The sequence below is a fragment of the Clarias gariepinus genome, chromosome 6 (assembly GCF_024256425.1).
Source record: "Clarias gariepinus isolate MV-2021 ecotype Netherlands chromosome 6, CGAR_prim_01v2, whole genome shotgun sequence".
Classification (NCBI taxonomy): Eukaryota; Metazoa; Chordata; class Actinopteri; order Siluriformes; family Clariidae; genus Clarias; species Clarias gariepinus.
Genome location: NC_071105.1, coordinates 2,660,062 through 2,685,574, shown reverse-complemented (window position 1 = coordinate 2,685,574; position 25,513 = coordinate 2,660,062). Strand labels below are relative to the sequence as shown.

Below are 25,513 nucleotides of genomic sequence, written 5' to 3'. Positions count from 1 at the left end.
ATTGAATCTCTTCAGGTACTACAGCGTACCAAACAAAGTCAGATGACCCAACTCTGTAAACTGTTTTTTGAATGTAGCATTAACATTTTATGTTATTACAACATAAAATACATACAATATACAACATTTATTTTTGATAAACAAAAAATACATTGTTACTCATGTTAATCTCCAAAAGCAACTAAAAAAAAGTGCAGTTTAAGTGCAGCTGGATGATGCAACAAAGTTTGACAGGTAACAGTTGGAAAGTTTAATTAAACTTCTGTGCAACCAAAAGATTAAAGGAATTCAACTATCCTTTTAAACAATCTTAAACAGCCTCAACTTACATCAGCAGCAGGTTGTAGTTGACTGTAGTTTTGGTTTCAGAGATTTGTGTCCAAGAGAGAGAAAAACACTCTGAATAAAATCAAAGGTGTTCTTGAGCTGTGGAGGGTACTCCAACTTCAGTGCATATATCAGCCCAAAAAGTAGACACATGGCATCTGAAAGATTTTCAAGATCATCCATCACGATGATTCCTTCCAAGATGATTGTGGTGTTTGAAGCCTCCAAATGCAGTGCTTGTGGGGAATCCTGGCTTGTGGGGAATCTTCTGGTATCACGGTCAGTATCCCAATGGAAATCTGGGGTGTGTCACATTCACAGTCCTAATAAAAAAAAAAAAAAGAGGAACAGCAATATTACAATTCTTGTTACATTATAAATGGGAAATCTCACAAAAGTATATGTCACCCAAAGAATCAGGACCATCTCTTGGGCCATGTCCTACGTACAACTAATAAAAACTGTTGTTAAAGTACATTGTAGAAATTTGACAAAATTAACAGTACAAGGGCTTGATTAAGAAATGTAAAACAAAAGCAGAATTTACTTATCTGGTCCAAATTAAGGAGTTGCCTTAAACATAATCGAATGCCTATATGTGATGTTTGTGTGGGGGTTATAGTAAAGGTACTTACCAGTTAGAGGCTTCTTCTCCAAGAATGAGTGGGAGGCCACGAAGAACTGCTGTGCGCTTTGCAGTGATGTCAGTGCTCTGGAAAAAAATATACAATTGAATGATTTCGTGTCAAATGTACCTTCAATGCATTTAAAGATTTGAATGAACACAAACAGTCTGTGTGAAGGCATGGAACTGGACAAGTTAGAGAGTAGCTTCCATGATTTATGCGATAATGCTTCAATAGAAGAAATCTCTTTTCACAGGAAAAAAAACAATACTTACACTTCCATTGCATGCCCCATCATCTAGTAAGATCTGCAAGTAAAAGAATATGTGTTATTATCATCATACATCTAAAATAGCATTAAAATATAAATCAGTGAATCAAAATAACCTCTAATGTTTTCGTCAGGCACTGCACACATTTGCCCTCATTCTTGAAAGTTTCATGAAAATATACAAATAAATTTACGGAAAACTGTGCGTAAACCAGACATTCACGAAAACGCTAGTCTGGATTTCACAAATGATTTATAAACCACAGATTTGACCGTTGAACGTGTCTGTTATTAAATCACAAAAATTAAATAGCATATGTGTGCCTTTCACTCAGCATTATCTCTCTTTCAATAAATAGTCTATATGCAAACAGTGACAGCACTTTGGTGGTACAGCGTTTTTCAGCTGCGTGGCTGAGATTGATTATCCACAGTTTAATATATTACACCAGCAGCTGGTTTTGCATATAGTTTGTTCTATCACCAATTACTGAATATACAAATGCAGTCACACAGGCAATATTAACCTCTCCTTTTTTGTTCAGTAGTTGTGAACGTAGGATGTGAAAGTTAAAATATTTTTGCACACAATTTTAACTAAATGCAGTTTGCTTAAAAGAATAGAACATTGTATGTTTCAAGCACAATTTACATGCGCTTGGAAGCAGGTGTAAAACCTACTAACATTTAGAAAACACTTTCATGAACCAAAAAACTTACATCAGAACGGAATGAACAACTTACATATTAACTGAATTTTCAAGAATGAGGCCATTCAAAACAAAAACTTGATTAAAACAATGCAGCCACAGATGCAGTGATTAGCAAATGTTACAGTAGACTGCTCATTCCGATAAACACAATCCAGCACAATCCAACAATTTGATAAAAAAAAATATATAACATCCAAGCTTGCTATGTATCTCTACTTTACTTACTCTGATTATTACATGGTCGATTACTGTAAAATAAGCAACTGAAAAAGATGACAAACACGAGATGACTCACCTCTCCATGCGGTTCGCCCATCGTCAGATGCACTGCCGCAAATCGACACTACCTATTGGTGGAACTGTGCATAACCACTTATTTCAAAATACTCATTATTGTAAGTAAAGTTTAATTATACCTATTTAGTTTAATCACTTTCAGTGCACAAAAGTTGTCATTACTTTGTTAAACTTAGTAAAATCAACAAACTTATTCAAAATAAGTTATAATTACTTACTTTTACTAGTAAGATCATCAGTTACATTTTACAGTGTAGTATAAAAGAAATAAAACACATTGGGCCAAGTATTGTGCTATTTTAGGAAAATAATCAACTTCAGGGGAGTATTCAGCACACACGCACGCACACACACACACACACACACACACACACTTTTTAATAAATGGATAAACAAAATGAGCATAATTATTGTTATCGTGATGTTTTCTGTAAAGAGACGCATATTTACCGTTTGTGGAAGGAGTCATCAGTGTCAGAGTTCTAACAGGCGTCCAGTTATAGATCAAAGGGTTTCAGGCACTGAGTTACTGATCGGAAAATCGGCGGTTTGTGACCCGGTTTCACCAGGTTGCCACAGTTGGGCCCTTGAGCAAGTCTGTGTGTGTGGCCCCTAACCCTCTCTGCTCCAGGGGACACTGTATCATGGCCCTGGGCTCTGACCCCAAATACTGTATGCAAAAAAAAAAAAAGAACTTCACTGTGCAGTATTGTAACAGTATGTGACAAATAAAGGCCTAAGTTTTTGATGAGAAAATATTCAATTAATCAAAAATGCAGAACATGCCATCGAGTATGTTTACACTGGGGATTCTTAAATCGATTTCTTGAGTTGTGAGTAAAATAAATGGATTAATTTTGGCTTCATCACCACCACACACACACACACACACACACACACACACACACACACACACACACACACACACACACACACACACAAACACCCCCCCCTACACACACACACGTACTGTTAAATTTTTTTTTAGTAACAGCACCACAAACATTGGTTTGATTCCTTACATAAAGATGCTTTCATACTCAGAATACTCGAGTACACACGGAATCAACTACACACACACACACACACACACACACACACACACACACACACACACACACACACACACACACCACATGGCTCAATCAGACAGGCATTCAGATTCCCCTTTTCACTATTGACCACTGCCGTGCTTCCAGCTGGGAAAGCGCCAGACACCGGGAAGCTTCTGCACCAGCCAGGAACGTCGCAACACACTTTCATCGAGCAGGTGGCAGCTCGTGGGGAGCCAGGGAAAAAAAAGTAAAAACCTGAGAGAGATGAGATGTTGAGTATCTCCGGCAGGCGCTCAGCCACACTTTCTCAAGAGCTAATCAGTGAGCTGATTTTATTTCATTTTTTTCCTCTCAACATTCAAAAGTATTTGTGGATCTGTCGAGTCAAAGATGGAGTCTAGATGGAGAGTCTTGCTCCGAAAGCAGATCTGTCACGGTGCAAAATTACAGGTGGCTTGAGAGGCTTTTGATTTAAAAAAATTTTTCCGGTTTATATATCGAGTTCGAGCTGATTGGCATGAATTTCATTTGCATCATGATTCTCTGATTCTCTGCAGCATCTGCATGCGGAGCCTGAGTGACATGCACTGTACAGCAAGGCCCTTTAAACCTAGCGTGAGGCTAATAACACCTTCATTAAAACATGCGGCGTAAAATCTTAATAAATCCTTAAAAAAAAAAAAAAACTTTTCGCAGGGGACCTGAATAATTACAGACCAGTCACACTTACACTAGTAATTATGAAGCGCCCTGCGAAATTGATCCTGCTTTATATTAGAGCCAGCTTCCTTTGACCCACACCAACCAGTACAACTGTAAAGCTAACAGGGTCATCTAAGGGGGCCGTTGCAATCTACTTTAGCTCAGATTTTTATTATACTATTATACTGGAAATACTGGCCTCCCACATTCCCTCCTCCACCACGCCAAACACTGGCGCACCCCAGGGATGTATCCTGAGTCCACTTCTCTACTCCATGTACAATGAACACTACAAAGACTAAGAGTGTGGGGAAGTGGAAATTAGGCACTGCCTACACATACAGTATGGGATATAAGTGGAAAGGGTGCAGACTTTTTAAACATCTGGATGTTCTCATGTCACAGCAACTGTAACAACAGAGACTACGTTCATATTACCAGCCTGAAGTGACTGAATTTGTGATTTTTTTTATTTTTTTGTTTTTTTTATGGCTGTCTGAACGAACAAACATTGAATGTCTTATAGATTGGATCAGACTTACTTTTTTGTGTGGTTCTAGATCAGATACATACCTCATACTGTACATGGTCATGTGACTTGAATAAGCAATCAGAATTAAAGAATGTGGTTCGTAATATGAACATATTGTAGTCCTCATTCGTTCTGTGTCACACAGAACGAATGATACAGTGTGATATGCTAGCGTTAGTACACAGCGGCGGTAGTTAAAGAAATAATCAAAAGGTTAAAACTACAAATAATCTGCTGATCTTTAATGTAATCAGTGATATTATTATTATTATCATTATTATTATTATTTTCTGATTAATATTTATTGGTGCAGGTGTTTGTTTACATTGAGACAGTAGCGCATTAGTAGATTATTTTAAAGTAGATTATTAAATCCCACACATAACTGTTCATACCATCACTTTTACTCCACATTTAGATTTCACTGATGGTGCAGATTAAACTTCAGACAGAGATCTAAAGACTGCAGGAGATTCAGTCAATTCTGTCCAGACAGTTTTGTGTGATGCTGCGACAAAATCTGACTGGACAGACATACAGACATACAGACAGAAAATTGAGACTGGTTTTGGGTCCTCCAATGTATGAAAGGTGAAGATATTATTATAAGAGAAAGTTCATGACCAATGTACAGACAAAACATAGTAACAGTGAGATACTATAAAAGATAATATATACAAAACCTTTTTATTTATTTTTTTCAATTTTATAGACTGAAGTACATTTCTGCTAATTTGGTATCCATGAGCTCGTCCTGACTTTCAGGGGTGAATTGGACCGTGTGTGCGTTGCGATGGTTCATCGCTGTGACTCCCTATGGGGATTATTTTTGTACCCCTTATTTAGCAGCACTTGAAAAAAAACAAAAAAATGGAGGCAGCAGATGTTGGGATAATTGCTCATTCATCATTAGCCTCCCTCTTTTAGTCTCATCCCCTCAATTACCGAGCGGAGAACCCGGGCCGCGGTTATGGGGAGGTGTATAGACTGTAAGCGTTTGAAGATGATGTCAAAAACAGAGATGAATTCATGCAGACAATAATGTGAGCTCTTAATAGAGTTTGCCCTCGAGGTTTTTGATTGATGACTGGTTCTTAAGGGCAGGCTGTAATTGGGTCTCTTTGGTGTGTAATTGGGACGTGTTGGGATTGTGAGGGAACTGGGAACTTGGTCAGGATGTAGTCATTTCCTGTGGGATACTGGCCTGGTGTTAAAGGAGAAACTCGGCTCTCGTACTAGTGACTAGTGCCAAGACAATGTCCGATTTCTTTTTTATTTTAATTGTAACTGTAGCATAGATATTCAGTGGCCGCTCTAAACGTCCCCACAGAGTTACAGAACATCCCTTATTTAAACATCTACAGTAAAATCTTCTATCTTTGGCATCTACATCAGGTTGTCTTAAAGATGCCCTATTAAGCAAAAGTCTTATACATGTTTAGACGTTTAGATGGATCTCCAGTGTGTGTGTGTTCACAACAAAAGGTGAAAAAAAAATCATTTTGTCCCTTTTTTTTGGTTTATTTTTAGTTGGCTGGGGTTTAAAGAAGACGATTAGATTTTTTTTCCTAATGTGACCTCACATAAGCAGAGCCCTCCCCTGGGATGCATTGCTCATCTCTGCTGTCCTGTGGAGGGGCGTGGCTCAGAAGGAGCTCATTTACATAGAAACTAACATGGTGTATTCAGAGGAGGAGTAAAACAAAGGAAGTATAAAGTTTAAAAAAAATGATCTGAGAGGTATTTTAGCTGAGAGATAAATATGTATATTTTATTGTTATGGGAGCCAGTTTTTAAGTGATAAAAACCAACAAACAAGGTGTGAAGGATATTACATTAAATTATAAGGCTAAATAATATATATATTATACACAAAATGTTTTACACATTTAAATATTAGTCAAAGATAACACAAGTAAACACAAAATGCAGTTTTTAAATGATGGTTTTTATTATTTAGGGAGAAAAAAAATCCAAACCTACATGGCCCTGTGTGAAAAAGTAATTGCCCCCTCAACCTAATAACTGGTTGGGCCACCCTTAGCAGCAATAACTGCAATCAAGCGTTTGCGATAACTTGCAATGAGTCTTTTACAGCGCTTACTGTTGGTATGATGTTTTTTTTCTGAAATGCTGTGTAACTTTACGCCAGATGTAACGGGACACGCACCTTCCAAAAAGTTCAACTTTTGTCTCGTCGGTCCACAATGTATTTTTTCCAAAAGTCTTGGCAATCATTGAGATGTTTTTTATGAAAATTGAGACGAGCCTTAATGTTCTTTTTGCTTAAAAGTGGTTTGCGCCTTGGAAATCTGCCATGCAGTCCGTTTTTGCCCAGTCTCTTTCTTATGGTGGAGTCGTGAACACTGACCTTAATTGAGGCAAGTGAGGCCTGCAGTTCTTTAGATGTTGTCCTGGGGTCTTTTGTGGCCTCTCGGATGAGTTGTCTCTGCGCTCTTGGGGTAATTTAGGTCGGCCGGCCACCTCTGGGAAGGTTCACCACGGTTCCAAGTCTTTGCCATTTGTGGATAATGGCTCTCACTGTGGTTCGCTGGAGTCCCAGAGCTTTAGAAATGGCTTTATAACCTTTACCAGACTGATAGATCTCAATTACTTTTGTTCTTATTTGTTTCTGAATTTCTTTGGATCTTGGCATGATGTCTAGCTTTTGAGGTGCTTTTGGTCTACTTCTCTGTGTCAGGTAGCTCCTATTTAAGTGATTTCTTGATTGAAACAGGTGCGGCAGTAATCAGGCCTGGGGGTGACTACAGAAATTGAACTCAGGTGTGATAAACCACAGTTAAGTTATTTTTTAACAAGGGGGGCAATCACTTTTTCACACAGGGCCATGTAGATTTGGAGTTTTTTTCTCCCTAAATCATAAAAACCATAATTTAAAAACTGCATTTTGTGTTCAATTATGTTATCTTTAACTAATAGTTAAATGTATTTGATGAGCAGAAACATTTTGTGTGACAAACATGCAAAAGAATAAGAAATCAGGAAGGGGGCAAATAGTTTTTCACACCACTGTATATATATATATATATATATATATATATATATATATATATATATATATATACAATAATAAAATATTGTAATAAATTACCTCATTATGCACTTTACTATTTTTAAAATCTTAAATTTTTTGCTATATTTTTTAATAAATAATTTACATGAAAAAGTTTGTTAAATAACGTCTTGCTCCCGACGGATGTACTACAGCATGGCTAATCTGTTTTATTGTTCGCTCTGTATCATGTTAGCGCTGCTTGGTTCCGATTTCTCTACTTAATTTTTTTCCAGCATTTTCATTAATAATGTAATGAAGTTGGCTCATTGTGTAGTTCGAAAACAAAAAGGCAGCATAACAAAAGTGCTATTTGACGCTGCTCTGATTCACCTCCGCACCCTCATTCCTGATCACTTCGCCCACAGGTTAGCGATTAGCATACCCGTTCACAGCTGGCGCTACTCCCGCACCGCACACAATGCTAAAGCGGCTCTCCGAGGCTACAGGTGTGCCATCTGCATTTGGCAGCGAGTCAAACGCTCGCGTAAAATGGCAATCAAGATCAATGAGCGGCATTTAGCGGAAACACTGAGCTCATCAGACACGTCCGTACATCAGACATTTGTTGTTTTTGCTTTCCTGGACTCACTCTCTGACCACACACCTGCTTGTGTTGTCAAGCATGGCTTATTACGGACTCGTGGGTATAAAATGTCCACAACAAGGCAAAAAGAAAACTAAGGAAAAAAGGAAACTAAAATTAAAGCAGGTCAACAGAACATCAGTATTTAAAAACCTTTAGTCCGGCAGGTTCTACTGTAACTGCAACGACACTCCAGTGGGATTAAACTGAAAGTACAGTAACAAAAAACTACTCAAGCCCTTGCTGTTGCCACTGTCACCACCTGGGGGTGGATTGTTTTCCCAAAGTGTATATAAATTGTTCCTACAGTATTATCTCACAGAAAATTAGTTGTCATTCAGATGAAACTTGGCCAATTTAGATCTCAAAAGGTTTATTATTCTAACAGTGTATTATTCTAAAAGCTCTTGCAACATGAATTTGACATGGTTACGGACACTACAGATTCTTTGCTTTTTAAGCTTTTACCAAAAACCATCTTTCATCGAAGCACTGAAGTCGCTCTAGAATTTTAATGGTATTTGAGCTAACAGTTACTATGGAAAGGATTTCAAAAAGCTATTTTAACTGAATTAACGTTAGTTTTCTATGTTTTATGACCACATAACAATATGTGTGTATAATTTGATACATTTTAAATTATTATTGGTAAAAGTGAGACAGTATAATGCTGAAAAATGGCCATTTTTGGGGCACATATAAAATCATCTTTACAAAATGGCTGAAGTTAGCAAATCTTATGGAATTTTTATGTATGCAAGATTGATCACTTTCATGTTGCAAAAACCTCAGAATGGAAACCCCCTTTAAGGTCTGCATCGAGCAGCATCACAATGGTCAGCTAACAACGTGTGCTAGCTAACACCGCTGATTAGCCTTCATTCAGATTGTTAACTACTCCGCTAAGTTCTTCAGGATTAATAGAGAATGTGGTGTTTCAGGCGGTGTGCAAACCCTGGACTGTTATACTGTACTATAAGGAACCCACAATGAACTTCATAATCAAAATACTTTCTCACTTTTTTTTTTCACGTTAACTTCCGATACATATGCACTTTTGGTATCAGATAATGAATTTTGATACTTAAGTACAATAAAAGTCAGAAAAAGCAAGTTCCAGTTCTAGTTCCAAAAGTTTCAAAGCGACATTGGGTGAGCAATTAAGACAGATTGAGGACACACTTGGCCTGTTAAGAAAGTATTGTGTGTGACCTTTCGCAGTTTCCGTGCTGCTGGCCAGCGTGCTGCGCGCTACAAAGCCGGTATTTTCTGAAGTAACAGGCCGTGACTTGCCCCAGCGTGTGGGCTCAGCCTGTGTGGGAAATGTCAGCTCAGAGCTGAGAAGAGTGACGTGTACTTTTATAAAAATCACCGTGCGACCATTCACTCTATTTAACAATACACCCTAGAAGGCTAGTAAAAACTATTTTTATACTTGAAGAAAAGGTTTTAAATTGTGTCTCCGCCCATTGAAGAGAATTCTGCCTCGTGTGTGTTCGCTGAGCGGTTTTAATCACGGCATAAAATCAAATCACTTTGAAGTACTGTGTGTCAGAAGAAGCCAGTTCGTCTGTAGTGCTGGTTAGCACACAGGCTACATGCTAATGAGGGGCGCACTTTAACGCTGGCTTACGGGCAACATGGAATCACTCCCCGCGCCTGATGTGCTAATGATTGCCTCATTACAGTGCTAAATCTCTGTAGGGTGCTCTCTCTCTCTGTGTGTGTGTGTGTGTGTGTGTGTGTGTGTGTGTGTGTGTGTGTGAGTGAAATAAGAGTATAAAGCAATTCCACCATCTGTATCTGTAGCTGTAATTGTAGCTGTATCTGTTTAATGCTCCAAGTTAAAACGTTCTCTCTGTTAAATTAAACATGCACCCTGCTGTGATCTTCTCTCTGGCTTCATTTCCAAAAATATGTGCACAAAATAGTCGAGTAAATTAAACCCCAGTGACCCTGACCAGGCAGTTACTAAGGATTAAATAAATGAACGCTGTAAATATAAATGAGCGTGGGGTTCCTCTCACAAGCTTCATATCTGTCTGGATGAATGTTAAAAACAAACAAACAAAAAAACTGCAACTTTTTTTTGGAAAAAAAAAAATCAAGTCTCCAGTAAAGATTCAAGTCAAGCTGGGACTTGTGATGAACTTTTTGGTAAATAAAGGCGTAACAACGAGTAATATTTGCAAAAGCGGTGCAAACGTTTTAAAGACGGCTGTACGTCGGTGAATGAGGATCCCAGAACCCACTGCAGTCATTCCCGTAAACATTCAGCGAGTGGAACGACCTGAACCTTGAAAATCACAAATTTGTGGAAGAGATGCACCGGTTATACTCACAGGAGAGGGTTTAGAGACCATCCTGACCTTCCTGATGATCTTCCTAGTTTATAATATTGTAATCCGTTAAGCAATAACTTGTTAGCTAGGTTATTTGTTAGAACTGTGCAGAATCGAAAGCTAATTTTTAAGCTTTTAAATTATTTCTGCTAAAGAAAATTCTGTGAAGTTAACACTGAACAGCACGTGAACATTTGCGTAATCTTAATAAAGAACCCAAAAAATAAAGTTAAGCAGACGTACAACCTGACTCGCAACTTATGCACCTAAATGCACTTATTGTTAATTTCTGGACATTCACATGGGTCTCAAACTCCTACTTTTAACCCCCTATTTTTTACTGATAAGCTTGAGCATAGTGTTTACATTTCCTTCCTGGTACGACATCATCTCAGGTGCGAAGGAAAACAATGGTGTAAAGTGAGATACAGTACAATTTGCATATCCCCCCTCTGGCTCGACTCCTGTGCATCATTTTCAGGGTGTGTGTAAGTAAAATGTACACACCGACCGTGGCCTTCCTGATCTCGTCATCATTCAGTGATGTTCTTCTGCTCTTGAAGCATGTGCCACTCAAAACACCTTAAACGACTCATTGCAGCATCGTCGTAAACTTGCCGAATCACATCAAACGTCTCGGTGGCAGATTTGCCCGGTTTCATACAGAAATTTCAATTTGCTTTGCTCTTTCTTCTAACTTGCTGTCCATGACGTGGTAACGCACGCGGTCAGAATAGCACCAGTACACAGGACCATGTCTTTTGGCACGCTGACCTGTTTTGAATTGTGCCGTTTTAAAAAAACTTTTTGTTTCCACCTATTTTACTGTATGCCAATTCTAAATACAACCTGTAGTTTGTATATATAATAAATGCTACAAATAAGAACATCGTGCACTACATTGTGTTCCTACAACTAATTAGACGTGAAAAAATGAACACATCTCTAAAGATTGTTACACTGGAGATGCGTATATCTGAGTTTGGTTGTTTGGTGAGTTGTTATCTAATCATTATGCCTTATATTCTAAAGATATAGCTGCGGGTTCATGGAAAACTGTAACTATTACAGGAAACGACGTGTGATTGCGTCTCTGGCCCTTTGCTGGCGTCATGATGTCTTTCTAGTCAGAAAGTAAAGCTTTTACTGAGAAGGTCGTTCTGTTTATGGGTTTCAAAACGTCCTCAGAGACCGAACACACTTCTTATATAACGGAGTATTAATAGTGTCTGTGCGCAGATGGGCTGAACCTCACCGAAACGTCTTCACTTCCTCTAAAACCACTGAATCAGCATAAATGAAGTATGCTTAACTGCTTAACTGACATATACTGTACAGTGAAAATAAACTCCTGCTTAGGTTAATGTTGTGTAAAGCACCGTTGCTAGGAAAATTAGCTGCTAGTTTTTGCCAAATATTGAATAAAAAAGGCAATGATTATTTATTTGTTTATTTTTAAAATTGTTTTCTTATTGTATTATTTATTTATTTGTTTATTTATTTTGTCATATCGGAGCTTTTCAGTTCATTAGTTTATTCAATTCAATTTATTTTATTTATATAGCGGTTTTAACAATGGTTATTGTCTTAAAGCAGCTTCACAAAATGAAAAAAAAATTATGGAAGTGTGTATGAGTGAGAAAAAATGTGTTTACTTAAGAATGAGATTGAGTCCCTGGTGAGCAAGCCGAGGGCAAAGGTAGCAAGGAAAAACTCTCTGAGATGGCAATAGAAAGAAACCTTGAGAGGAACCAGACTCAATCAGGGAATCCATCCTCATCTGGGTCATAACGGATAGCAGGGATTATATAACGACATCATGTGTGTTAGTTTGCTGGAAGTTCAGTATAACAGAAGTTGTCCAAGTTATCATGAAGTCCAGTTCAGCACAGGGACGAGTCAGTAGGTGCAGAGGGCAGATGGGGTCTGGATCACTGGGAGCTCAGGAGCAGGATGTGTAGATCCAAACCATCGTGAAGCAGAATCCAGCTGGAGCTGGTCCTTCTCTGGATGCCTCAGGATCCTCACAGGGTTGGCCTTTGTCTACTCAAGCTGGTACAATTTCAAGATGCCTCGGGATGGGTAGAAAAGTACAGAACAGATGGAGAGAATTAGCGTAGTTGCCATTCAGGATAGATGTACTGAAGTATGAAGTTATAGGATGAGTTACGCTTATGCCAGATTAAAGAGATGCGTCTTGAGTCTACTTTTGAATTGGGAAACTGTGTCTGAGCCCCGAACACTGTCTGGAAGGCTATTCCAAAGTTTTGGAGCTAAATATGAAAATGCCCTGCCCCCTTTTGTAGATTTTAAAATTCTGGGAACTACCAGAAGTCCAGAGTTTTGTGATCTTAAGGGACGTGGTGGATTATAGCGTATCAGAGGACTGGTTAGGTATGAGGGAGCTAAACCATTTAAAGCCTTGTATGTAAGTAATACTATTTTGTAATTAATTCTAAATTGAACAGGTTGCCAGTGCAGGGATGATAATATAGGTGTTATATGATCATATTTTCTGGATCTGGTGAGAACCCTGGCGGCTGCATTTTGGACTAACTGTAGCTTGTTTATTGAGGATGCAGGACAACCACCTAGTAATGCATTACAATAGTCCAGTCTGGAGGTCATGAATGCATGAACTAGCTTTTCTGCATCAGATACGGATAGGATACTCCTAAGTTTGGCGATATTTCTAAGATGGAAAAAGGCTGTTTTTGTGATATTGGAAATATGATTTTCAAAAGACAAGTTACTGTCTAATATCACGCCCAAGTCTTTTACTGTTGAGCTAGTAGTAACAGTACATCCTTCTAAACGCAGGCTGAATTGTGAAAGCTGTTGTGTGCTGGTTTTTGGGCCGATGAGTAATATCTCTGTCTTATCTGAGTTTAGTAAAAGAAAGTTATTGGTCATCCAATCTTTTATGTCCTGGACACACTCGGTTAATCTAGACAACTTGGGTGTTTTGTCTGGTTTTGTTGAGATATATAACTGGGTATCATCAGCATAACAATGGAAACTAATCCTATGATTCCCAGTTTGGTTGCTTAGTTTCTTTGTTTTTTTACTGCCAGTTTAGCTGCTGTTTTTAAAAAAAAAAAAAACTTTATGCAATCTGTCTTTAGATTTTTTAACAAAATAAGTCAATGTTTTATATATTTTCCAAATTCAACTCTGATATTACATAGATATATATATTAACGTTCATCTGTTTTGTTGAATTTATGGTATTTATTTATTTTTAAATGAACTCTTATTTATTTTATAATAAAATAAAACACTGGACCACTAGATGTAAAATTATATAAATTTATACTTAATTATACTTAATATAGTTGCTAAGTCGTTACTTAACTTGTTTTTGTAACCATTTATTTAGATTTCAATTTTCAAAATTTCAGAATTGATATCCTAATATTTATATAGTTATTTATTTATTTCTTAAATGTAAAAATTAAGTCATTTTTTAAAGAAAATATCAGTTTTTTTAACTAATATTTGTAAATCCTACATGCTTAAATGCTATAAAAAATTAGTTTCTATACACAGCCATAAATTTAATCTGCTAGACTTTTACATTCGAGAAAATCTGCTGTTCTTCTCAAGTGTCTGTCTCAACCACCCCAGATTCTGGGGTGTTCTCTTTCACTCTTTTACCCAGACTGCCAAGCCACTTTGGCACTCACAGTTGGCTGTGTGTGTGTGTGTGTGTGTGTGTGTGTGAATGGGAACACAATGATGTCCATCCAAACTCTGGCCAAAACCAACTGTGGCCTCGGCACTAAAGAGCAGCGAGTGAGGGCTGGTGGAGATAATCCCAGCGTCTCAATTACACTACCCACCATTAATCACCAGCTCACACTCCTCTGTGTTAACGCTCAGCACTGAGAGACAGACGTTATCGCTCATAGACTAAGCTCCATCTCAGTGTCTCCTCCTCTCAGTGTGTAGAAATATAAAATAAAACCTTTAGTTTAAACTTTCCTTCAAATTATACAAATATTACTGAAAATACTCTTAGAAATCACATTTACATTAATGGAAAAAGTATATGCAGAGATGGAAGGAAATGAATGAAGAAGGAAGGTAAATGAGGAAAGGAAGGAAGAAAAGAAGGATGGAAGGAAAGAAATAAGAAAAAGAGAAAAAAGGAAGAAAAAAGAAAGAAGGAAGGATGGAAGGAAAGAAGAAAAGTAAATAAAGAAAGAAGAACACAAAAAAAGGGAAAATTGAAAGGAGATAAGGAAGGAACAAAGGGAAAGAAGAAATAAAGAAATATGAAGGAATGGAAAAGACAGAAGTAAGTACTGTATGTACAGTAAATAAGGCACCAGAGAATTAAAGGAACCTGAAGAAACCAAAGAACTGAAAGTTGGATAACCGGCTGTTTTATAAAACATCCTGTACGTATGTCGACTGTTCATACTGGACACTTTATTCAGTGCTACAGTAGTAATAAGATAGGAAGAAGAAAGGAAGAAGAAGAATGAACAAAGAGAGGTCAGTGTAACTGCCGCAGCAGTAATGTCTCTCACAGCAGTAACACGCCACTGAACAACCCAACAAAACCACCAAACACATCATGTATGCATCTAAATAAAGCCTAATTCTTTTTTGCACAGCATTTCTTACACCCTGATTAAAAACCATACGACATTCAGTGACATCACTGTCATTTACTCAGACTTTTCATTAGATCAGGATGTTATTGTCCTTGGATCCAGTGATCCTTCTGTTAAACAGTCACATACTGTATTGCAGCTGTTTATTTATTTACTGCTACGAGTCCCGATGGAAATGAGCGTCCTGACCCGTCCTGATGGTCCGCAAGAACAACAACCTGTTATATCGTTATTTCTAGCTCCGTTCTTCCCCTATTCCCTGTCTGATGGGGATCAAACATCTGGATCTTAAACTAAACAGCTGTGAGACCGACCCCAGGCCTGCGACTCGGTCAGGGACCATAAGGTGCTCATGGTGTGACTGGAGAACGTTTTGCTTAAACACGACAACGATGGTTAATTTACTGTATGTTTTTCTGTTAGGGGTCAGTGAGCTCCTGCTTTGTAACTCTCTCTCTCTCTCTCTCTCTTTCTCTCTCTCTCTCTCCCTCTGACACACAGACACACACACACACACTCCAGCACTCAGCCTTTCACTCTATTCTCTCTATTTCCCATAGTTCCCTGGCCCCCCACACCACCAGATCCTCTCTTCATCTTCTGTGCCATCTTCTCCGGTCTGGGAATCTGTTTGCCACGGCTAAATTGATGTCCAGCGCCTTCAATCTCGGAGTGCAGTGCACTTTTACCAACTCCATTACCCTTTACACTTTACCCTCCATTCAGCGTGATTTCTCACTCAGACCATGGAGCTGCACTTTATATTAGTAACTTTGATGTAAACAAAAACAGGCCTCATGAAAATTTCAGGGAGTGAAATGGAAAGAGGAGCACGAGGCTGAGTCTCGGGCGAATGATGAATAACAGCAGTTTTTCTCCGTCGTGGCTGCGCAATAGAAACAACATCTACTGGGTGTTGAATGAATGTGGAGCGCAGAACGATGGACGAATCAGGCACGCACATTGTGTGTCTCATTTTCAGTATGCAGACCGTTTTGAAAAAAAAAAAAAATATATATATATACTGTATATATGTAAAACAGTATCATGTGCTTATGCGTTTGAGATATAGTCATGTCTTTATTGACCTGGCAACAAGTGTAGATTTTATTTTGGCAACTTACACATGGTTGCTCATAAAATATCACACCTCAGGTCATGCTGTTATGCTGAATATCAGCACAGCTGTGATGCAGTTGTAGGCACGAGGACGCAGCACGAAGATATCACACACATTACAGCACGACCTCAAGTGTGTTATTGCTTTTATACAACAGTTTTAAACACTAGATTAACTTTTCATTCCCACTTATTCCACTTTAGAATATCAGCTCTAACTTCTGGGTTTCAGCGTCGAATCCCAAATGGCGTTAAATGTAAAGCTAGTGCACTATATATGGGGGTACAATCGCTTGTTCCTTGGCACAAGTTGTCCCCTTGATCAGGGGCTAGAGAGAGATTTGGGATTTAGCTTTGTTTTACAGGCTAGTTAGCTTTGTATCTCATGTTAGGCGTAAATAACACCACAACACAATCTGCTTAGAGACTATTAGGAATGGCTAAGAAGCAGTTATTGACTGGGTGTGAATGTGGGTTTAGTCAGACAGCTGCTCTCTCCTCAGTACTGCGGACCATACAGACCTACTCTCACCCACGCTGAGACACACAGTTAGCGTGGATGCCAAGTCATATGTATAGTTAAATATCCCAGTGCTGTTACTGTCTATTATCAGCACTCGTGGAACACCTATCGTCTAGTTAGGTTTCTCTGGTGGAACTAACTGTTCTTATAACTAGATTTATGTTCTTACAGTTTAATGGAATCTAATTTTATAATAAAAAGTAATTATTTGTACTTATTGTTCTTTGAATATCTGCTAACAATGGGCCAAAATAAAACAACAACAACAAAAATCCGATGAACTAATCATCATATAAATATGAAATGACTGACATTTGTACGGTGATCGTGAAGTGCAAAAATAATTAACAAAACTGAAAAACAAAATAACAAAACCTAAAACAAATTAACAAAACGGAAAACAAAATAACGAATTCAAAACCAAATAACAAAACCCAAAACTATTTTTTTGGGTTGGGGGGTTTATTGTTCTGTTTTTCTTATTTTGTTTTCCGTTTTGTTAATTTGTATTGCACTTCTCGGCCAGTCCGATACAAACCGGAAAAGGTAGGTATAGTTAGAGAATGAAATGCTTACCGCTGATTGGACGAGACATCTGTCACTCAAGATATACAGGAAGTAGGAACTTGTTTCTTTATCTTTGTTTCTTGTGTGTTCTGCTTCACTTTACACTATGATGGCCGTGAAGTGCAAAAAAATTAACAAAACTGACTTCAGGGCCACCGTAAGAACGCCATATTTGAAACCACAATAATGTTTGCACATTCATACACACACAAATCTACCGCTACTACAGTACTTCCTGTATATCATGAGTGACAGAAAAAAAATTGGGGTTTTGTTATTTGGTTTTGAATTTGTTAATTTGTATTGCACTTCTCTAAAATGAAGGGCGTTTTCACATCCAGGCCCTGTAATCATGATCACTTTGATTGGTGAGAGCACAATTGTCAGGAATAAAAATGCCTTAAATGAAACACTTTATCTATCATTAGTCCTGTATAAATAGAGCAATCTAAGCATTATACAAGTGATTTGTTAAAAATAAATCTTTAAGGAATGCGTATTGTGTTTCGTGACAGCTCTCTTCTGAAGTTTAATATTCTAACCTTTCCAAGCTGTTGTCATTTATTAAACCAGCTCAGGCCGGTGTTACTTAAGACAGGGGTTCTTAAGTAGCGATTACGTTCCTTTGTGTGGAAATTAGCGCACCCTTTGTGGTGAACTCACCATAAAGAAGAACAATAAGCGATGCTGACTGAAAGCAGCCATTACACGACCTTCTCGTAATTATACTCGTGAACCCTCTCAGCGGACGGACAGATCAACCAGCGAGCGTATAAAAGGCTGTCCGTGTCGGTCTGAAAATAGACGGCCATTAAAGAGAGCATGAAAGCAGGCTACATCAGACGGAGGAACGTTTCCTCAAGCCTGCGTTATGCTTCCTTCAAAACACACTTCTTCAAAGGTGCTGAAGGAAAAAGTCCTTTTCAAAAACCTGAAATGTTCTGATGAGCCACTAAGCTCTCTGAAGCCCTCTGTCATGAAGACTGATTCCAGGATTGGGCTACTGGTTAGCTCTCGTACCTCCTAAAATTAATATTACACCCGTATATATTAATTTTTTTTTTTTAACTTTATTTAGCTTTCCAAAAAAGTGTCTTAACCCATGTCAGGTAACATTATTAATAATTAATAAGAATTATAAAAAAGTTTATTATTTACATTCCGCTTTTAAAATCTTTACTAAAAAGCAGTTTCAAGCAAGAAAATTGAACATTGGTGCAAAAAACAAAATGATATAATTTTACGCAATAACACAAACATGATTTCTGAATTTAAAACAAAATAAATTTTTAGTTCTGAATATTATTTTCTATGTAGAAGTTCAATAGTCTGTTTTTAAAATGTTTTTTAAATGTTTAAAATGATTCATAGGTCACTGCGTGGTTTAACAAACCGAAAACATTCCTCTGAAATTACTCAGGTACAGGCACTGGACTGGAAATGAGAAACAGACAAGTCCTTTTGAAAGCCTGGCAAACTATTCCTCAAGACTACATTAAAATAAAGAAAGTCTGGAGCTTTTTAAGCAAAAAATAAAGAAATGGGTGGAGCGTCAGACTTTTGCACAGTACTCTATTTTAATTTAATTTCTGTAGCGTCATACCTACAGTAGCTTGATTAATTTGTCTCCAATCTATCATTGCAAGATGTAACAGCTACACTGGTTAAACCTAAAATGTGGTACAGTGTCTACAAAGGGTTAGCTTATTGGTTAAGGTGTTGGTCTACTCATCAGAAGGTTGCAGGTTCAAACCCCAGCACCACCAGGTTGCCACTGTTGGGCCCTTGAGCAAGGCGCTTAACTCTTAACTGCTCAGATATTATATGAGATAAAATGTAAGTCTCTCTGGATAAGGGCGTTTGCCAAATGACATGAACGCAAATGAAGGAGATTTTAGAAGCATGTTCGTACAGGCGTTGGTCAAGGAAACTGAAACGCCTGGTTTTAGACCACAATAATTCTTTGGTATGGTGTAGGGCCTCCTTTTGCGGCCAATACATCATCAGTTCATATACAAGTCCTGCACAGTGGCCAGAGGGATTTCGAGCATTCTTCTTGCAGAATAGTGGCAGGTCACTACGTGATGCTGGTGGAGGAAAAAGTTTCCTGACTCGCTCCTCCAAAACACCCCAAAGTGACTCAATAATATTTAGATCTAGTGACTGTGCGGGACATTAGAGATGTTCAACTTCACTTTCATGTTCATCAAACCACTCTGTCACCAGTCTTGCTGTGTGTATGTCTATCCAAGATGGCGCCGGTGAGGTCGGCTGCCGTCACGACTGCTCCGACCACCTTTTCTCTGTTTTTGTTCTTTAAGTTAGTTTACAGCGTTTTAAAACCGGCAAAATTACCACCATGGGGTACATTAGTTATGATAGAGACACTCTTGTTTCTATTGGTATACAATGTACTCACAATTTGACGTTTTTAACTCCGGATCCGAGCTGGCCGAGTGAGATCCTGACAACAAAGGACGCGACGCGAAGCAGCGGCCTCGAGGGAAACGAGCCGGCGTCAGGAACAGGCTGAGAGCCCGTGCACACCGCACACCTCTGCCTAGCATCCTGCTCGCCAACGTCCAGTCACTGGAAAACAAGCTCGATGACCTCAGGAGAGACATTCGGGACTGCAATCTCCTCTGTTTCACCGAGACATGGCTGAACCCAGCGGTGCCGGACCACGCCATTCAGCCGGCCGAGTTCTTCTCGGTTCACCGCATGGACAGGACGCGGGACTCGGGGAAGTCAAGGGGAGGCGGCGTGTGTTTAATGGTGAACAGCAGCTGGTGCAACAGCGCGAGCGTTGTTCCTCTCACACGCTCCTGCACACCCAACCTGGAACTACTGTCCATCATGTGGGGGACTTTAACAGTGCCAACCTCAAACGCGCAGCGCCGAACTTTTATCAGCACATCACCTGCCCCACCAGGGGCGAAAGGACACTGGATCACTGCTATACAACGGTCAAGGACGGCTACAAGGCACAATCTTGTCCACCGTTTGGTAAATCCGACCACGCCGCCATCTTCCTCATGCCAAAATACAAACAAAGGCTGAAACAGGAAGTTCCGGTTCAGAGGGAGGTCGCGTGCTGGACGGACCAATCGGTGGCCGCGTTACAGGACGCACTCAATGACGCAGACTGGGACATGTTCAGAAACAGCTCCGATGGTGACGTCAGCGTGTTTACGGAAGCGGTTGTGGGATTCATCGGGAAACTAGCGGACGATACCGTAGAAAAAAAGACTATTAAAACGTTTCCCAACCAGAAGCTGTGGGTGGATGAAACCATCCGCGACGCTCTGAGATCTCGCACCGCTGCCTACAACACGGGACTCGCGTCGGGGGACATGGAACCATATAAGGCTGCGTCATACAGCGTCCGGAAGGCGGTGAAAGAGGCGAAGCAGCGCTACGGGAGAAAACTAGAGTCACAACTCCAACAGAGTGACTCTAGGAGCCTGTGGCAGGGATTAAGAACAATAACGGATTATAAAGCACCAACATCCGGTATGATAAACGCAGACGTGTCTCTGGCAGACGAGCTGAACACTTTCTATGCTCGCTTCGAGGCTGCAGCTAAAGACGCTAGCGATGCTAATGCTAGCGGCGCTAACGGCTGCAGACAGGAAGTCACTGCCAGCACCGGAAGCGCGTTCATCATCACTGAGCATGACGTGAGGAGAGCCTTCAAGAGAGTGAACACCAGGAAAGCAGCAGGACCAGACGGCATCTCAGGCCGCATTCTCAGAGCCTGCGCAGACCAGCTAGCACCTGTGTTCACTGAGATATTCAACATCTCTTTATCTCAGTCGGTGATCCCCACATGCTTCAAAGAGTCCATCATTGTTCCTGTCCCAAAGAAACCTCATCCTGCTTCCCTCAATGACTATCGCCCTGTAGCCCTCACTTCAGTAGTGATGAAGTGCTTTGAACGCCTGGTCAGAGACTTCATCATCTCTTCACTACCAGACACACTAGACCCACTACAGTTCGCTTATCGTACAAACCGTTCCACGGACGATGCAATCTCTCATCTCCTTCATACATCTCTCACTCACCTGGACACTCAGAGGGGGAATTATGTGAAAATGCTCTTCATCGACTACAGTTCTGCATTTAATACCATAATTCCCTCCACACTTACCACCAAGCTGGAGCACCTGGGACTCAGCTCATCAATGTGTCAGTGGATCTCCAATTTTCTGACTGGCAGACCACAGGCAGTAAGGATGGGCGGACATCTCTCAGCCTCCCTCACTCTCAGCACTGGAGCCCCCCAGGGTTGTGTTCTGAGCCCCCTGCTGTACTCTCTGTACACCCACGACTGCGTGGCCACTACCAGCTCCACCACCATCATCAAGTTCGCTGACGACACTGTTGTGGTGGGCCTGATCACGAACAACGATGAGACGGCCTACCTGGAGGAGGTTGGAAATCTGGAGAACTGGTGCCAGAGAAACAATCTCCTCCTGAACGTCAGTAAGACAAAGGAGCTGATAGTGGACTTTAGTACAAAGCAGGTGAGGAACTACCAGACCCCCGTCATCAACAGGAGCCCAGTGGAGAGAGTGGACAGCTTCAGATACCTCGGTGTTCACATCACGCAGGACCTGGCGTGGTCCTGTCACATCAACACCGTGGTAAAAAAGGCCCGGCAGCGTCTCTACCACCTCAGACGCTTGAGAGACTTTAGACTGCCCTCCAAGGTGCTCAGGAATTTCTACTCCTGCACCATAGAGAGCATCCTGACGGGAAATATCACGACCTGGTTCGGGAACAGCACCATGCAGGACAGACGAGCTCTACAGAGGGTGGTGCGATCAGCTGAGCGCATCATCCGCATCGAGCTCACTGACCTGCACTCAATCTACAGCAAGCGGTGCTTGACCAAGGCCAGGAAGATCGTGAAGGACCTCAGTCACCCCAATAACGGACTGTTTACTCTGTTGCGGTCTGGGAAGCGATTCCGCTCCTTGAAGGCCAACACAGAGACTGAGGAGGAGCTTCTTCCCGCAGGCGATAAGGTCTCTCAACCACAACCACACCACTATGCAGAACTAACAATCTTTTCATCTTTTTCATAATTGATCAAATCCATCAATCTTCTTACATCCATGAACACTATGGACAATTACATGCTCACCTTCCTTCATATATACACTACATGTCGTACGCTTACATCCTGGACCATTGCACAAAGACACTTTAATAACTTTGCACACCTACCTTCACAACTCCACTACATTTTACAGTTTTACGTTTACATCCTGGACCAGTGCACAAAGACACTTTAATAACCTCTGCACAAAGTCACTTTATTCTATGCATATTTGCACACACAGCACAGTATATTTCAATTTGTACAGTAGATTTCTATTTTTTGCACATCATATTTCTATTTTTTTATTTTTAGTTCTATTTTTCCTAGTTTAATTTAATTTTTATTTAATTTCTATCGTATTTCTTTTATTCATATTTATTTCTTATTTGTAAACTTAATTCTCTTTTAGGGTCAATGGCAGCCGTAAAATGCATTTCACTACATTTCGTACTGTGTATGTTTGTGTATGTGACAAATAAAATTTGAATTTGAATTTGAATTTGTATTGATGCATTATTATCCTAATATACCACACTGCCTTCAGGATACAATGTTTGAACCACTGGGTTCACATGGTCCTCCGGAATGGTCCGGTAATCCTGGGCAGTGATGCGCCCATCTAGGACAAGTATTGGGTCCAGGAAATTCCATAATATTGCAGCCCAAACCATCACTGATCCACCCCCATGTTTTACTCTGGGCATGCAACAGTCTGGGCGGTACGCTTCTTTGGGGCTTCCCCACACTGTAACTCTGCCTGATGTGGGAAAGACAGTGAAGGTGGACTCATCAGAGAACAATACATGTTTCACATTGTCCACAGCCCAAGATTTTCGCTGCTGGTGCCATTGAAAACGATGTTTGGCATTGGCACGAGGGACCAAAGGTTTGGCTATAGCAGCCCAGCCATGTACACTGACCCTGTGGAGCTCCAGATAAACAGTTTTGGTGGAAACAGGAGAGTCGAGGTGCACATTTAATTCTGCAGTGAGTTGGGCAGCTGTGGTTTTATCTTTTTTGGATACAATCCAGGTTAGCACCCAGACATCTCTCTCAGACAGCTTCCAGACAGTTACTCCTGTTGCGTGTGATTCTCCCTTTTTGGTGGTATACTGACATTACCCTGGACACCGTGGCTCTTGATATATCATAAAGACTTGCTTGATCACAGATGTACCAGCGAGATGCGCACCAACAATTTGTCATCTTTTGAACTCTGATATGTTACCCATAATGTTGTGTTAAATACAATATTTTAAGCAAAACTGTGCTATTACTCTGCTAATTAAACCTTCACGCTCTGTTCTTTCTGTTGCAATGTGCAATCATTGAAGATTGGCTGGTCAAATTTAGCCCTGAAACCTTGTCCAACCCCTGTACATCAAACAACCCTGACATTAAAACCATTTAGGTTTTGGTCCCTTTGTGACACCCGAGTAGCTTTGGCCTCTCGGGCGTGGCTTCACCAGACGGCTGAGGGTGTGCTGTGCTGTCTGGCATCAGGATGCTAGCAGTGATTCCTTTAAGTGCTGTGGATTACTGGTTGGAGTTCCCATGGATTGGACGTGTTTGTCTGGCACATCATGTGGGTCTTTGGATTGAGATCTGGAGAAGGCAGAGTCAACAACCTTGAAAATTAAAAGCAATCTGCGGTTGGGATTTGCCCTTTGGTGACCGTGGGCATGGGTAAGCCGTGAGTGCCCATTATCCTGTCACCACTTTATTGGTGTATACTGTAATTGGACCTTAATGTTGTCCCATGCACCCAGTGTTATGGTTATTCAGAGTATTATTATGTAAAATCTGCTTAAAGAAATGAAGTAATTATGAAATGGTGTAGATTTGTTTCTGTTCTAGTTTTTACTGTTCATAGTTTGGTTTGCTGATCTTACCCACGCTGCACAATTCCACCAGTTTCCTGCTCCTGTACTATACTCTACACATTACTATAATTATTAAACGCAATGCCATACTGTTACTGACCAAATACTCTCGTTGCAGGTTGGGATTCCCCATGATGATGATGACATGCACGATAGGCATGTGCTACCTGCTGGCGACTCAGATAGGCCTGGGCTGGAACGTCTAAATCTGACTTGTGACAGTGTCTGATATCTGATTGATGATGATGATGATGATGAGGAACCATTCTAGTCCATGCTGACTGAAATCCCAGTGCATCGAGCTGCAACGATGTACTAAACCAGTGGAACAAGGGAACACCTGCTGCGTATTTCCACTGTTTTATGGTGCTCTTGCCAACTTTCGTGTTATTCCTACTGTAATCTTGTGGGAGTGGGAGAAGTTTCATTAAGCTTGTTCACACAGTATCACTTTACTTGATAAATACAGTTTAACCCTATAAGCATACAACATGCTAACACGTTAAGTGCCAGTGGTACAATTACTTGTTGGTGTGTAACTGATATAACCTTCTCATAAACATAATGTAAGGATGATATACATTATCAAGTACATTTTATGTCCAAGGACATTGATAATTTTCCTAGAACATTGCGTCCTGAAGTGTTTTCTTCCCCAAAACCTGCAGCAACTGATATACAGTAGGTAGCATTTGCTGGTGGACGAGTGGAATTATGTGTTATGTATAAAAGGATATTTGGTTGTATGCTTTCCTAATCCATAAGTAGTGCATGTCTGTGTAAGAAAATGGATTGCTTACATCATAGCAGCTGTAAATGTTAATCACTCATGAGTTAATCACATCAAGTCAAGTCAAGTTGGCTTTTATTGTCATTTCAACCACATACAGTTCAGGACACAGTGAAACCAAACAACGTTCCTCCAGGACCAAGGTGCTACATACATATTGTATGACATAAATTAAACAACATAAATTAAACCAGCTATCTAAAGAAACCTAATTAGCTGACTAGCTGAGAGAAAAACTATTTAACACCATAAATAAACAGAACTATCTAAGTACTATACAATAGACAGCAAGAGGACAACACAAACTGCCGTTATCCTTGTTTTTTAAACCGCAAATTGATTTATGACAGAATTATGTGTAGTTTTATGTTTCCTCTA

General features: G+C 39.9%; 1 protein-coding gene across 1 annotated transcript in view; it reads left to right on the top strand.

The window, feature by feature from the left end:
- Nucleotides 1–24,741, top strand: part of oca2 (oculocutaneous albinism II) — a 105,973-nt gene extending 81,232 nt beyond the window's left edge. Inside the window, exon 23 of the mRNA XM_053498972.1 lies at nt 24,464–24,741. Within this exon, the coding sequence (XP_053354947.1) occupies nt 24,464–24,551 (88 nt within the window). The 3' untranslated portion in view covers nt 24,552–24,741. The remainder of the gene's footprint in view (nt 1–24,463) is intronic.
- The last annotated feature ends 772 nt before the right edge of the window (nt 24,742–25,513 follow it).